Here is a 15,603-nt window from a genome sequence, read left to right on the forward strand (position 1 = left end):
AACATATCTTTATGTTTGTATCTGTGCATGCATGCACGCACTGTCTGCAATGCTTTAGCAGAATAAACCTACCCACTAATTAAAGGACCACCAAACCAATGTGTCCCTGGACAAGAGGGAAAGATTCAGTTTAGCTATACACACACACACACACACACACACACACGTGGAAATAAAGCTCGAATCGTGTTTTTGCGTTCCTGCATTTCGTACATTAACGATTCCCGTGAGGTGGTGGTGGTGGTGAAGGTGGTGGTGTGGAGAGGCGGTAGTTGTTGCGCGCACGCTGTTAGTCGTTGCGTGAGCGCTTGCGTGAGACGCAAAAAAAAATAATAATAATAAAAAAGGACCAGAAACCAGATTGATTTTTGCTCTCTTTCTCTTTCTGTGTGTCTGGTTTTATTATTTCTTTGGAGCTGGATGAGATAAAAAAAAAAAAAAAAAAAATTACGAGCCGTCTTTTCAAGCAGTCTGTCAGAACAATCAACTGTTGCTGCGCGCAGAGCGCATTGAGATTTTTCCCAGGCTTTCTGATGTGGCTGTGGATTTGGCACGGCGACGCGATGGGCGTGTGATTTCCAGCGCGCCACTGAATTGTTCTTCAGTAACATGGAAGAAAGACTGTTGCTAACAACGATGCGCTGGCTACACTCGCGTGCTCGCTTTTGATATTGCAGACACACACACACACACAGACACACACTCTCACTCACACACGAGTCTTACACAATGAGCGCGCGCTCAGCGGCTCGCCGCGCGTCTGGTTCGGGCTTTATTGCTTATTTGGATCCGACCGAGCAGTGATCAGACACGGACTTGACGTGGATTTTGGGGGATTTTTTTTTTGACCTTGCCAGTGTTGAGAAAAAGAGAGAAATAATATTAAGAAGAAGAAAAAAAAAGGAAGAAGGAGAAGGAGAAGGGGGGAGAATAATACTAACAATAATAATAATCATAATAATAATAACAAAAAAAAAACCCGCCCAGATGCTGATGATGATGGAGAACGGCGGCGGGATGGACGCGCATCAGGTTGAACGTGACGGGGATTACGGCCGCGCGCGCGCCTCCTGCACCTGGCCACAGCTGGAGGACGAGCTCCGCGTGCCGCCGGTCAAAGCGGAGCCGTTCGACGTGCCGGCGTGCCGCGCCGGAGGAGCACCCGCCGACCTGAAGCACCCCACCGGAGCGCCGGTTCCCCTGGCGGCCGCCGCAGCCGCTCTGGACGCGGCCGGGCAGCTGCGCAAATCCAAGTCGTCGCGGCGCAACGCGTGGGGCAACCAGTCGTACGCCGACCTCATCACCCGCGCCATCGAGAGCACGCCCGACAAGCGCCTCACGCTCTCCCAGATCTACGACTGGATGGTGCGCTTCGTGCCATATTTCAAGGATAAAGGGGACAGCAACAGCTCTGCCGGCTGGAAGGTACATATGCATGCATGCATGCTTGTGCAACAATCACGGTCTGCATTCTCATACTGTTCTCCTCATTGTGTCCTCCGGTGACCGCAGCACATTGAAGTGATCATTTAAAATGATGCCTCGTATCATGACGCATAAGAGCGCGATGAATGAATGGTGAGCACTGGGACGTGGGGGGGGTGGAGAAGGGTTCACTGTGTTCATAGTGCTGGGCTGGAAAGAAAAACCCATCCGCCCAGCTCCGTGACGCATTGGAGCTGATTAGATTGAAGATATGGGAACTGTATATATATATATAGTATGTATGCATGTGAGGCGAGTGTAAAGATCCCTAGAGAGGGAGTCAGTCAGTGACTCCGGCCAGGAGGAAACACAGGCTACACACGTAATGCACCCTCTAGGAGTGCGAAAGAGAGAGTGAAAGAAATCGAAATGCACAGTATTAGATTGGATCGAACAGAGCCAACTGCGACCGCAAAAGTAAACCACAGTGCACTTGGCGACAGATTAATGCAAATGATATCACATGGGGACGCTTAACCGGTTTATTTCCCCTCAAATGACATACTATGACATACTTTCAGAAGAATCTATTTTTTTTTCTTTTGTGGCCATCTGAGTAAGAGTGAGTGAGTACACATGCCTCCTAATGCAGCACATAAGGAATCTCTCTCTCTGGTGCTCTTATGTTCTGTTTTATTCTTACTAAAAAGGGATTTGATTGCCTCTCTTTCATCACATTTGATAGTCAGATGTTGCCAAAGAGGGGTCCAGAACATGTTTTTTTGGAACTGAAGTGAATTTTTGTGAATGATTTGTTTCATTTTGGCACAACATTGAGAGAGCAAGCCACAGCAAAAAGAAAGAAAGAAATGAAATTAGGGAAATGCACATATTTTGGCAATATTCACTCCAAAATAAGAAGTAAGAAATAAAGTTCTGCAAAAAAAAAAAAAAAAAAGGTCAACTCGAAATTATTCACACATGCGGACCTTAAGGCTGTGTGGGTTTTTTTTATAGGGTGTTTCACTCGAGCCCGGTCGTTTACGAGACTGTTGTTAAATATGGAATGTTGTTAGTACCTGAAGAGGGTAAGTAATAGCAATTTTATTGTAGCCTGTATGATTTGAGAGCATATAAAAATCTATTAAATAATACAGCCTACAAACCGCCAGACTCACTTCTAGTATCAGAGGCCCTCAAAGTCTCAGCTTTACTGTACATGATCTTAACTTCGGAATGTGTGCATTATCTTGTCATTTCTTTGATCATTGGTTACTACAGTCTGAACTTTATATCTTTCTATAGGACGTTGGCCACCACAGGATTGCTCACAGACGTAGACCCCCTTCAATCCAAACCTAGCTTATACTAATCGCAAGATCACAATCTCAAAAACTAGATTTAAATCTGGCCTAATTCCTCGGGATGTGGTTGTTTTGCCCCGGGATCTACAGCTGGGTGTCACTCGTACACTCCCATCGGAGTCTGCAACAGGGTGCACGCTTTGATTTGTCAACAGCCTATGATAAGGGTGAAAAACAACTCGATTCCTTCAAAATAACATTGTGGAAAACAGGCTCACAAGCTCGCACGTGTTGGCCCCTGAACAGTTGGCATTGGGTTTTAATGCGCTTTTAATTCTGACACGTGCGCACACTCTCAAACACACACAAACATGCTTAAAACTTTTTTATTTTCACATTTCTTTTTTTATATACACCTAAACACACAATCACTCTTTCAAACACATATATACAGTCACGAAAAGAATGCTGGAATACATGGAGGAAGGGTAAAGTAAAAGCTGATTAACAGTTCAGTGTGTTAATAAGTGTGTGTGTGCGCGTGTGTGAAATATCAGTGTTTGTTTTTGGAGTGTTAGGACATAGTAACAAGAAAATATCTACAAGTTAATGTGGCGAGAAATCTTTTACTACTATAACTGTGGCTTATTATTATTATATAATATTTAAATCACAATAAAATTACTTTAGGGCTACTGATGTAAATGAATGAATTCAGATCAGATTAAATGATTTATCTGATCTGAATTCATTCATTTACATCAGTATTGATGTAAATGTGTCACATGTTGGCAAGGTGGCTTAGTGGTTTGCATTGTGGCTTTGCACCGCCAGCGTCCGGGTTCGAAACCGCCCTCGGGTTTGCGTGCATGGAGTTTGCATGTTCTCCCTGTGGTTGGTGGGTTTCCTCCAGGTATCCGGTTTCCTCCCACAGTCCAAAGATATGCAGATTAGGCTAATTGACTTCCCCCAAATTGCCTATCTTGTGTAAATGAGCGTGTTTGTGTGTGCCCTGCAATGGATTGGCACCACATCCAGTGTGTACCCTGCCTCGTGCTCCAAGTCTTCTGGGATGAGCTCCAGGCCCCCCCACGACCCTGTGAACAGGATAAAGCCATATAAACAGTGAGTGTGTGAGAGTGTCACATGTCTAGTACACTCCTACTGTATATTAAGCAATGTGACCTTCCTTTGCCTAGCAGGAGAGTAAAAACTGCTATACTAAAGTATAGGAGTTATATAGAAGGCAGGGGTGAAAAGTACTAGAGGTAAAAGAACTGAACAAAGAAGCAGAAGGCCAATGAGCTGGTTTACATACCCTCATCTTGAACATGAATGTCATGGCAACACTGGGATTTTTAATAATCTTTTGACATGGTGCTTCTCTCCAATGGAGTTGATTGTACAACTTCTTTAATAGAATAGAACCTAAAAATTTTGGAGAACAAAGTTAAATTTATTTTTGGTGTTCAGATATCAAATAAGGGTTAAAATTATTCCTACAGGACAAAAACTATACACACACCCATTTTGATTATTATTTCAGTGATGTTGAAAGTCCAGAAATGAAGCAAAATTATAATTTCCTGTTAGTCATGATAACTGAATACAGCTGGTAGCTTGTTTGTGCCAACATAAGAATAGTTTGACGGCATTCATTGGACTGCCCAATGGGAAAGTCCAAGGAGCTCCGTTCAGATCCGAGAAAGAGGGTGGTAAATTTACAGTCTAAGATCAGTTCAAACAAGGTGTAGCGACTTTGCCAAAAAGACCCAAAAATGTCACCCTCATCAGAGAGTAGTTTGGTTCAGATGGTCAGGCCTGCCATAAACTGGAAGGATTTAGTGCCAAGAAAGCTGTAAGCATGGTGGTGGTAGCATCATGCTTTAGGCCTGTTTTGCTCAACCTTATCGAAAACTTGTGGACTGTAGTCAAAAATTGTGTACACACCAAGGAACTGTCAAGTTTAATTGCACGATACCATTTCTGCCAAGACGAGTGGCAAATAACCAACCAGAAGTCTGCCAGAAGCTTGCCAAAAGATGAAACTTGCAATAAAACAGATATGCTGTATGTACATTTTTGAATGTATGTTGAGTTTAGAAAACACAATATGAAGTAAATTCTTGTACTCCAAATTCTTTTTTTTTTTTCTATATTATATATGTATGCTGTACGTACATCGATTCTGCCCCAGAAACGAACAGTTGAAAGGAAATGTTGAACGGCCAATAGTGCCATGAAATTAATTTTCATAATGAGTGTTTTTAAGCTAAATGGCTGCAACTGTAGATATGATTGAAATAACATAAATGAGCAGGAATAAGTAGAACCATAAATGACATGAAATGTGAATACAGAGTATTGGATTCATTTAAGCCTGTATCTTGACGAGTATTGAATTTAAACAATGAAAAACCTCCTGTTTTTAATAAACGTGACACAGTGGTGCAGCGGGTAACATTGCCGTCTCAGAGCTCCAGGGTGCCCGAGCTCAGGTATCTGTCTGTGTGGAGATTTGCATGTTCTCCTTGTGTTTGCGTGGGTTGCCTCTGGGTTCTCCAAGTTTTCCTCCCACTGTCTAAAACATGCAGGTAGGTGGACTGACTGTGCAAAATTGCCTGTAGCGATAAATGTGTGTGTTTGTGTGTGTGCGCATGGCACCCTGTGATGGACTGGCATCCCGTCCTGTGTGAATTCTCCCACCTTGCGCCCAGTGCTTCTGGTATTGGATCTACCGTGTCCCCGACTAGGATAAAGTAATTACTGAAGATGAACGAATGACTGATTAAATAGGGAATCTTTTTAAAATCCTTTGACACCTAAATATACGAGGATATGACATTTTCTGCTAACTAAACTTCTGGACATACATTATTGTATTATTCTCATATAAGGACTGTTGGGTATAATTATTTTCCCATATGTCTTAAAGAAAATAATTAGGTTTATAGTTGTTTGCACACAACGATTCAAATGAGGTAAAAAATTAGAATGAATTTTTTTTTTTTTTGGGAATGCACACTGAAATGCAATAAAATGCATGAAAAAAATTTGCCACCACAAGCAGGGCAACTCTGATTTGTCTGCCCATACCAGTGGTGCAGCTTCATTCCCAAGCAGCTTTGCTAACAAACCGAGAGAGCCAATGCAATGCTTAAATGGCTTCAGAAAACACCACTGGTATTGTCCTGACAAAGGCACAGCAGAAGGGCAGAGAGCTTGGTGGGCTGCCTTGGCACTGATGCTTCATCAAAGCCCAGACAGTTTGAGAGTCAAATCTACGCTCTTGCCTTTGGCGATGCTCAGCTTGCGCTTTGGAGTCAGTGAGAGAAGAATTATGTGGAGTGAATTGAGAAAAGGCAAGCTGGTTACAGATGGTTTAAATATCTGGACACTTTAGAGGCAGAGTAATGGACGCTAATGTTACAGTATTGCACATCTGTGAACCTTTATTCCAGGTAGTTTAAGATACAAGCTCTACAACTCTACAAAAGACCGGACACTGAAGGTACTTTTCTCAACAACTACTTTTATTGGTTTTGAAGTAGACTTTAATTATATAGAGGTATCACTGTGGCTTTTTTGGCACAGAGTTTTGGATGTTCTCTGCATTCCTGTTTGGGTTTCTTCTGTCGTTTTTGGTTTCCTCCCACCTCCAGAAAACATGCCAGTAGGTGGACTGTCTATATTAAATTGCTTCAAGTTGTGAGTGATTGTCTGCCTCTGAAGGCTTGGCATTCCATCTGTAGTATATTCCACCTGGTATTCCCAAGAGCCACCCATCCATCCATCCAATTATAATCGTGAATGATTTTTGGCTGCAATGTCCCATGACTTTAGATGCTGTACCTGGAAGTTATGATGCTGAGATCCCCAACCTTATTGCAACCTACAAACACACACACTCACACAAACACTGTGGTCAATTTGGAAATGCTAGTTAACATTGGACGTTGGCGAAAATCATGAAAACATGCACAAGATGCAAACTTTTTACCCACAGACTGGAGATGTGATTCGACCCCCAACCCTGGTGGTATGTGGTGACAATGTTGTTCCCAGTCTATATAGGATCAAGTGGTTACTAATTCAATTAATACATTTACTTAATTATTTAATTAAATTACTTTACTCACTTTTGAGATAAGTGAGAACTCTCAGGATCGTGCTGGATTACACCACGTGAACGCTAAAGGCAGAAACCATCTCGTCTCCAGACGCATTTCGTGAACTTCAACTTTAAATTGTGGAAAGATGTTTGGTTCTGTTGCAGGCCCTAGGGGTGCAGGTGCGCTCAACTTCCCCACGTGGTCCCATTAAACCGGTGGGAAGAAACAAAAGCAGTACTTTCTCTCCCCTGTGACACAGTGAGGAACAAAACTCGTATGGATTTTTTTTGAGATTTGTCAGCAAGTTCTTTTTTCGAAGGGAGAAACATGCTATTTTGCAGTACATTGCTTCTTTCAGTGCTTTGAATAAACACGTGCAGGGGCATGTATTCTTGCATGTGTGCGGGAGACAGAGCGTGTGTGTGTGTGTGTGTGTGTGTGAGCCAGACGGGACTGCATGTCCAAGGGATGCAGCCCTAGTTAATAATTCAGACAAGGCTCATTATCATGGCAGTGCAAATCTCACTCTGATTCCACCTTAATTACAGCAGTAATGCTTCAATCTCGCGCGCACACACACACTCCTTTCTTCAACACCACAGAGACATACTTTTGTGGGCTCTTTTTTTTTTTCACTTTCTGAAGCACGTCTGTGCTTTTGTACTGTGCTAATTGTACAGTAAACCATTTCAGAAAAGTTAAATGTATTCAGACCCATAACCAGGATCAAACAACGCAGGGAAAAAAAAAAGTGTGAACCATTTTATATTTAAAATTCTACAATGTGTACTACATTAACTGCAACAGCACACATTCTTACATTAACTGCTAAATGTTAGGTAATATTAATCTCTCCACTTCTATCTTTTCTTCCTTGGATCTTAATACTTGTTAATAAAAAAAAAAAAAAAAGAAAAGAAAACTACCCCAAAAAAAAAACCTTATACATTAAAAATGCAATTTACCCTGCAGCTAACATGAGGTACATGAGCTAAGATTAGCACAGCTAGCATGCTGATTTGGCTAGCACCATTACAAGATAGTTTGTATTGTAGACATTCAACAGTTGTTTTTAAAAACACATTTATACCATAATTTAAATATTTACACCATTCTCAGCATGACAAAAAAAAAAAAAAAAAAGTCTGGATAGCATAGCATAGTGTCTGGTGAGAGCTAAACAAAATGACTGCTTCCAAGTAAACACTAGCAAAACAGAAGCTAGAGGTAGCTATTTAATAAAAGGTATTTTTAGCTATGTTAGCAAATATACTGATGTGTGTGTTATTTTGTTCAAAGAAAAAGGCTTTAAATCTAATTTAAAATCTCATTACACAGGACAAAAAGAATAGCAAGTTTTAATATATATTATAGAAACTAATTCGGGGGAAAGACATCTTTTTCTGTGTTACTGTTTATCACATACTGTATGGCTGGTCATGAGACATCTAGTGTTTAGGTCTTTTGTACATCTTTTAAACATAACATGTTTACTGAGTGAAGTCTATAGACAAACCTAGCGTCTTCAGAGCTGCACTGAGGTTTGTATGGACCCAATCACTTTTGATCGTCAGGCAAATTTTTCCGCAATTTAACCAAAATTCTGCCCCCACCTTCATCACATCAGGAAGTTGTTGATAATTTCCTTTTTTGAATCTGACAGCCGAAGAGCGCTCTGTAGGAGGTAAATAACAAAACCTTTTCCAACTACCGAGGTCCAGACCTTGGTGTTTTTATAGCTAATCACAGCCATTCCTGCACTTATATTGTTATTGCACACAGGCACATGTTTTCCAGTAACCAGAGTTGTGATTTTTTTTCTAAGCCGCAGTCTCAAAACCGCTTAGAGATTTTTTTTGCAAAGCGCTTTAGCAAGAGTTCCACTTTTAAGCATGAATTTCATGAAAAAAAAAAACAACCTTATTCTGTTTTGCTCAGATTTTGGGAGCACTAAGAGGTAAAATCAGAAATTCACATCACTGCTTATCATGACGAACACTACAGAACTTTTCCCCAATACCTTTGCACCTTTCGCTGCTAAATGCGAAAGCAAAAAAATTTTTTTTTAATTATTTTGCGTAGTAAAAAAGCAACAAGTCAAAAGAAATATACAGCAGGAAATGAGTACATCTGACAGTCAAGGTTCAACCAGTGAGGTCCTAAAAACATGACGACTGGACAGGAACACACACATCAATGAAAAGAGCAATAAAAATGAGTAATTGCTGTACAATAGAGGAAATGGAGAGAGTGGAAGACCTAAGTATAATGATTAAGTGAAAGTTGGAGATAAAAGACAAGGAAGATTATCATTCTCTTTGGAAGATCCGAGCCATATTTATGATGCCTGACTACAATGCATTTACAGTCACTGACTGTGGTCTCAATGACAATACCTACTTGCACAGTCACAGAATCCTGTAGCGTGAACCGATCGTTAGTGGAGCAATAAGAAACAGCCAATGTTTGCTGGGGAGCATAAAGATTAAACTTTGGAGCAATGGAGAAAAGGTCATGTGATCTAATGAGTTCAGATTGACCCTATTTTAGAGCGATGGGTAAGAAGCGAAGTGCATGAAGCGATGCACCCATGGCCACTGTACAGACCTCTAGAGGTAGTGTTATGATCTGGGTTTGCTTCAGTTGGTTAGGTCTGGGCTCAGCAACGATACGTGGCCAAAAAATCAAGTCAGCTGATGACCTAAATGTATTGAACGACTATAGTATCATGACTATAAAGGTTTCCTTCCCTGGTGGCATAGGGCATATCCTAGGAATGAAATTGTAAAAGTGTGGTTTTGGGAGCATGAGGAATAATTTTCACGCATAAATCGGGCACCACAGTGTGTGCTGTAATCAAAGCTAAATGCGGTGTAGCTGTTTCTCAGCCTTCTTCGTGTACAATCGTGTAGTAGGAACACTTCTATGAAAAAACAAATCACAACTGATTACGGTCATGTAAGCTTAACAGGTTAGCATTTCAAAGATTTTGAAAGGCTGCTAGTGTGTGCACTCAGCTTCACGTCTAGTAACAGAAACCATTCTGAAACTTGACAATCCCAAAAGTTTAATCAGATCCTTGCTTGCTTTCTTTTCTAAGTTCTCTTTCTGGTTAAAAGAAAAAAAAAAAGATTTTTATATACAGTATCTTGTTGTTTATGCTCCATAGATAACTTGAGGATAAAAATAAATAAATAAATAAATAAATAAATTCTTGGGATCAAAAACAAGACGACAGTTTTATGTTAAACATTCATCACATGGATAAAATGCTATGAATTCTTTTTTTGGGGGGGGCGGGGAATGGAAATGTAAATAATTTCGTTATTGGAGTGAAAAATCGTCGCATGTGGCTTTTGCTCATTCTCTTAAACGACGCCAAAAATGATGGAGTTGATTATCCCTTTGTTAGTTGAAAAAGATCAGACGAAGATCGGTTATGCGCTGGCATTATGGGGTACTTACATTTTTAATCAGAAATTCATGAGGCTCTTTCCCATTGGACACGCTGAGATGGATGAGCCATAATCAGCGACAGGAGAACGGCAGTGATTAATGCAGCCTCTGCGGACTGTGCAACGGAGCTCATGATACCCTCCGGTGTCCCACTTTGATGCCTCTGCTTCAGGATATACAGCCACGCTATTGCCTTGTAAAAGAGAAGAATTACAACACATGCTTTGCTGTTAGTTGTTTGTGATGTAGCCATGCAGTTAAACAGTGTTCTTCATCTTAAGCGGTTGTGTTGTACTCTTTGTCTATGGGGGTTTTGTCCTAATCTGTTGAGGGCGCTACTCTGATGATACCAGAATGATGTTTTGTCTGTGACGTATTGTATATCCACTGCTAATGTTTAGATTGTATTACACGTATATGGGAATGTAGGCATGTTTGTTTGAGGTACCGAAGAGAATATGGGGGTTATGGAGCAGGCAGACTTGGGGTATAAAATGGCAGCTGAGTGTGGAGGATTTGCATGTCAGTTTGATGAAAATAGGTCATGATGCAGGCCGCGCTGCATTTAGTATGCTGCCCATGTGTCTATTGACTTCCCGGGACCACACATAGCCTTGGATGAACCCTGTTCTCCTCTCCCCTTGTCTGTCCGTCTCTTCTCTCTCTCTTACAAACCGGGTAATTTAACATTTCATCTTCTGAAGCTGTCTTTTTTAATCTAAGCGCTTGCATGATAGCTTTGATGCAAGACACTGTGTGATTTTCTCTCTCTCTCTCTCTCTCTCTCTCGCTGGTTGTGCCATTGCCACTATTGATTTGTTGCTTTCTCCTAAATTTTTCGTCTGCATCTGATCTGGGATTTCATTAAGGATCTTTATTCTCTTTGATGATCTGCCACTAGATTAGCCGTGTTTTTGTAGGCGCATCAATGTGCGTGTTAAGTCCTGCATGCTAACAGTGTGCTAATAGGCCTGGCGATGAAAATGAAAAAGATCTATAAAGAACATCTTCTCAAAATTCAGACAGAAAGAACGAACTATAAACTACTAACCATCATCAACAGCAAAAGTACATATAAACTTCTGTATATTCTTGGGCCGATTGGACACGGTTTGTGTCCTTCGTTTGAATAAATGAGCTCGCTTATATAAGGTGCAGGTTTTAACCTATTTACCATGCTTAATAGTTTGTAGAGACACAAGATGATTGCAAAAAAGGATGGATCTCATTTTACGACGGGTGTTCGAGTGAAAGTGGGACTTAACAATGAAGCTGTAAAACCAATAGACATTTACAGAACACTTATAAGCACAGTATAGTGATAAGACTGTAGCGGAACATTTGATTGGAGCACAATAAAGGCTAAACCTATGTGAATGACGACCCTGACGGTGGTGTCTCAGAGCCCACTGCAGTCGTTCCTGTGAGCGTTCAGTGAGTGGAGCGCCCCTACTGAAAATTGACGGTAACTTGTCGCCAACTTGCACGAAAAACATGTCTGTCTGTGGAAACTGTGTTCACCACAATTATTCACCAACACCACTTGCACATTACAGGAACTCGACTGGGAGTTAAAGTCCTGACCCCGTTCCAAGTCATTTCCACCTGTTAGGGAGTTCCTGGGAGGCCAGCGTATTGAGAAAACTTTTCACCTTGATGGTATTCAAGGACTATTGAAACACTGGTGCATTAGTGTAGCAGGGGATTATATAGAGAAATAAAGGGAGTTTTTACTCTTGTAACTGTGCCCTGTTATTCTGCACAATCAAATGTTCCGGTTTGGTTTGAACACCCATGGTTTTAGAATAAAATTTGTACACTAACTAAACAAAAGTACATTATTCAGAATAAAGAAATAAGCGGATACAGTACAGAATATGAGGCGTAGTCTCGTTCTTCTTCTTCTTTGTAAACATACCTTGCCAGAAAGTTTCACAGCCATCAGCTTGAGCCTACTGTGCACTGGGCCCAGGATCCCACAGGACACAGCTCCAAAACAAAAACAAACGCACGAGTAGGAGTAGATTTTTCGATATAAAGTGCAACAACAACAGCAAAAAAAATCCCCACCACATACACGTGTGCCAATGCATGATTGATTTATGTCGTTCCATAATCCGTCATTACTAACCTCCCGGTCAATTAGGTTATTCCTGCACACGAGACCAATCTTGAACTTGGCTGAGGTTGAGGACGTGTCATAACCAGAATTCACACAGCAGGCTGCCAACGTGTCAGCCTTTTTTTTGCAGTGTTTCCGATGGGATAATAAATTAAAATAAACGACAGAGAAAAAAGGCATTGCGGTATTCCCCCAATATGCAGAACAGCTTTAACTCCACAACTAAAATAATGACACTCTGTGATTCAACCCTGATACAGTAGGTGCAACACAAAGATAGTAATGGGTAGAAAAACGTTTATTTTTATATCATAATCAATACTATGATACAGTATATAAATCAGATCAGGCAAATTATTGGTGCGTTTGTATGGATTGTGAATGCAAACCTGTAGCTTCTATACAGGATGAACGCAGCGACCCCACATGTCTTAAAAAAGACTTACCATGCAGGAATCCACTTTTAAGTCATTTTAGACTTAATTTTTCAGCTCTTGTCTCTGGCAGGGCTAAAAAAAAAAAAAAGGATTTTCCCCCTAATGTGACCTCATATAAGAAAATTGTCCCCTCAGCTTGTTGCCTAGCTCTGCTGTTCCAATTTGCATAGACACTGAAATGGCGTGTTTGGAAAAGGAGTAAAACAAAGGACCTTTGAGTTATGCTGGAGCATAACCTGCGGGATATCAGGGACCTGTGTTAAAGAACTTGTATAAATAGTAAAATATTGGACCTTTAAATGGAGGCGAAATTATCTGACATCTTGAGGAATGTACGGAAAGTGAAAAAGATGTTAAAAAGAACATGAATGTTGGACCATGAATCGTTGTTGAGAGAGAGGTCCGGTCTGTATGTGAGCCTCAGATTGCATGACTGAGCTTAGTGAGCAGCCCTGTCTGTGCCCTGGATTACTCTCTCTCTCTCGTCACTGTTAATGATGTGCTCCGCCCGCCGTGGCTTAGCTGAATGATGCCTACTGACAGCACCACTTAAGCACAGAGACTTCTGCTGACATGCACACACATTAGCACACACACACACACACACACACATGGACATACATCTAGGAAGTCAGTGTTCCTGGTGCTGCACACACACTTTCCTTATACATACCTTTTTAATTCCTGTTATTCATCCTGCATGCAAGTAAACAGCTATAAGCAAGTCTTGTGAATCAGCATGAGCAAACCCCTTTCTCAGTGTTCGGTGTATCTTCTAATTACAACACCGCCATACACAAAGAGAGGAAACAGAGAGATAATCTCTCTCCCTCCCTCTCTCACACACACACACACACACACACACAAACTCCCAGGAAGCAGACCCCTCCTTGTTGGTGTCTGAGCTGCATCTGCGAGGCTCGGTTGACATTAGGAATAAGGTCGATCTGAGAGATTCGCTCACTCGGGCTGTCAGCCTCTGCTGCCGCTCTTCCGAATCTTCACATTTCTCTACAGCACACACACACACACAGAGGAAAACCTGAAGCATCTGCCTGGCACGTCAGTCTAGTCCGGGCTAGAGGACGTACAGACTTTGCGTTTCTCTGTAGGTGATGACGATGCCGTTCTAGCTCCCTGTTAAAAATAATTGAGGAAAGAAGCGAAATGAGTTTTCCAATGAGGATAGTTAACTGCCTGCCTCTTTATTTTCTATTCATTAATCTTGAGTAACTGCTTTGCCCTAGTCAGGTCCTTGATACCATAGTGTCAGGTGCTCCTTATACCTGGCAGGCTTTTAGGAGAACTTGGAAGAAACCCACATCGGCATGTAAAGAACACACAGAAAACGCTACAGAGACAGAAACCAGGGTTAAGGGTCGAGCCTGGGGTCTTGAACCTACGAGGTAGAAATTTGCTTTCATGTAAAAGAAATTTTGTTCTGAAATGTATACAAAGAGCTCGCTTTTAATTTATTTTTTTTTTTTTAAGTGGCTTGCATACATTCCTGAACCTTATGCTAAAACATATCTAATTGTCTTGAATTGACTTCACTTTTTAACCTCACGTGCCTTAAAGCAGCCTTACTATGCATAAATCCGTTTTGTAGGCATTTTTGGGTATTATCAGGGACCTTTGTTAACTTCTTAATAGCAAATAGCAAAATACTGTACGAGACCTTTAATCCAGATGGTGCAAAATTTCACGTCATCACTCTCTGCATGATTAGCAAACAAATAACCAGTTAGCGAAGAGCTTAGAGCTAAACCTTAAATCGCCTTATACTTCCAATTTAAGTGCATTTGATTTTTGGTGGAAATAACCATTCTACCATCCTATGTAGTGAACTATATAGCCATATAGGTAGAAGTGACGTCCGTGGCAGGATGGTAGTGGCTCTTAGCAATACAAGGGCAATTCTTAACTACTTGTGAGTTGACATTGTGGCACTTTTGTTGTTGGATGATAGCAAAATCATAGGAATCCGGAATATTTTTGACTCCGAGATCTGTTATGAAGTGGGACAAAGCACCTGCATAGTCCTGAAGAACTGCTATGATACGTATGCACTACTATGATGTTTTTAGTTGGTTACAGTTAAAAATTTCAGGCATGCTTGAAATTTTTTAAGGGTGATGTTATTATTCCTGAAAACTGTGGCGATGTACCAAACTATCAATCTCTGTAGGATTTTTCAGACTGGTTCAGGATCAGATTCAGTAAATTCAGGAACAGACCCACTTTTACATGGATGGAAGTAAAACCTTACTGTAATATTAATATAGTGCATTAATTTTCAATATAGTACCATTGTCATAATAATGCAATGCATTACTTTGGCACCCATTTGGTGCCATTTTTGGTTTTTCACGAACAAATTATGTGAAGCGGATTGTTTCATTTTACATACTGTATGATAGAGTACTTTTTTTTATTCGTATATATACACAGTACACTTTAGAATCCATGTATTCCATGTAGAATCCTGTGTCATTTGTTTTTCCCTCTTAAACCAAAAATCAAGAAACCGAAAGAAAACCGCCAACAAAATGGGAAAAATTAATAAGGAGCGCTCACTTTCCATTTTGCACAAGTGGTGTATCCCAAAGGCACCAAGGCATTGTGCCTACAGTAAATAAGTCATTGTGCAAACGGATACAGGTTCGAGCATGACCTCGTATCTCCAGCGAATGGAAACTGTAATGTTACAACATTCAAAGATATTACAGACATTACACCTTACATAT

General features: G+C 40.9%; 1 protein-coding gene across 1 annotated transcript in view; it reads left to right on the forward strand.

Annotated features, from left to right (window-relative positions):
* Positions 1-984: 984 nt before the first annotated feature.
* foxo6b (forkhead box O6 b) overlaps positions 985-15,603 on the forward strand; it is a 37,241-nt gene continuing 22,622 nt past the window's right edge. The window contains exon 1 of the mRNA XM_053489760.1: positions 985-1,425. Coding sequence (XP_053345735.1) covers positions 988-1,425 — 438 coding nt within the window. The 5' untranslated portion in view covers positions 985-987. The remainder of the gene's footprint in view (positions 1,426-15,603) is intronic.

This window comes from Clarias gariepinus, chromosome 28, assembly GCF_024256425.1.
Source record: "Clarias gariepinus isolate MV-2021 ecotype Netherlands chromosome 28, CGAR_prim_01v2, whole genome shotgun sequence".
Taxonomy (NCBI): Eukaryota; Metazoa; Chordata; class Actinopteri; order Siluriformes; family Clariidae; genus Clarias; species Clarias gariepinus.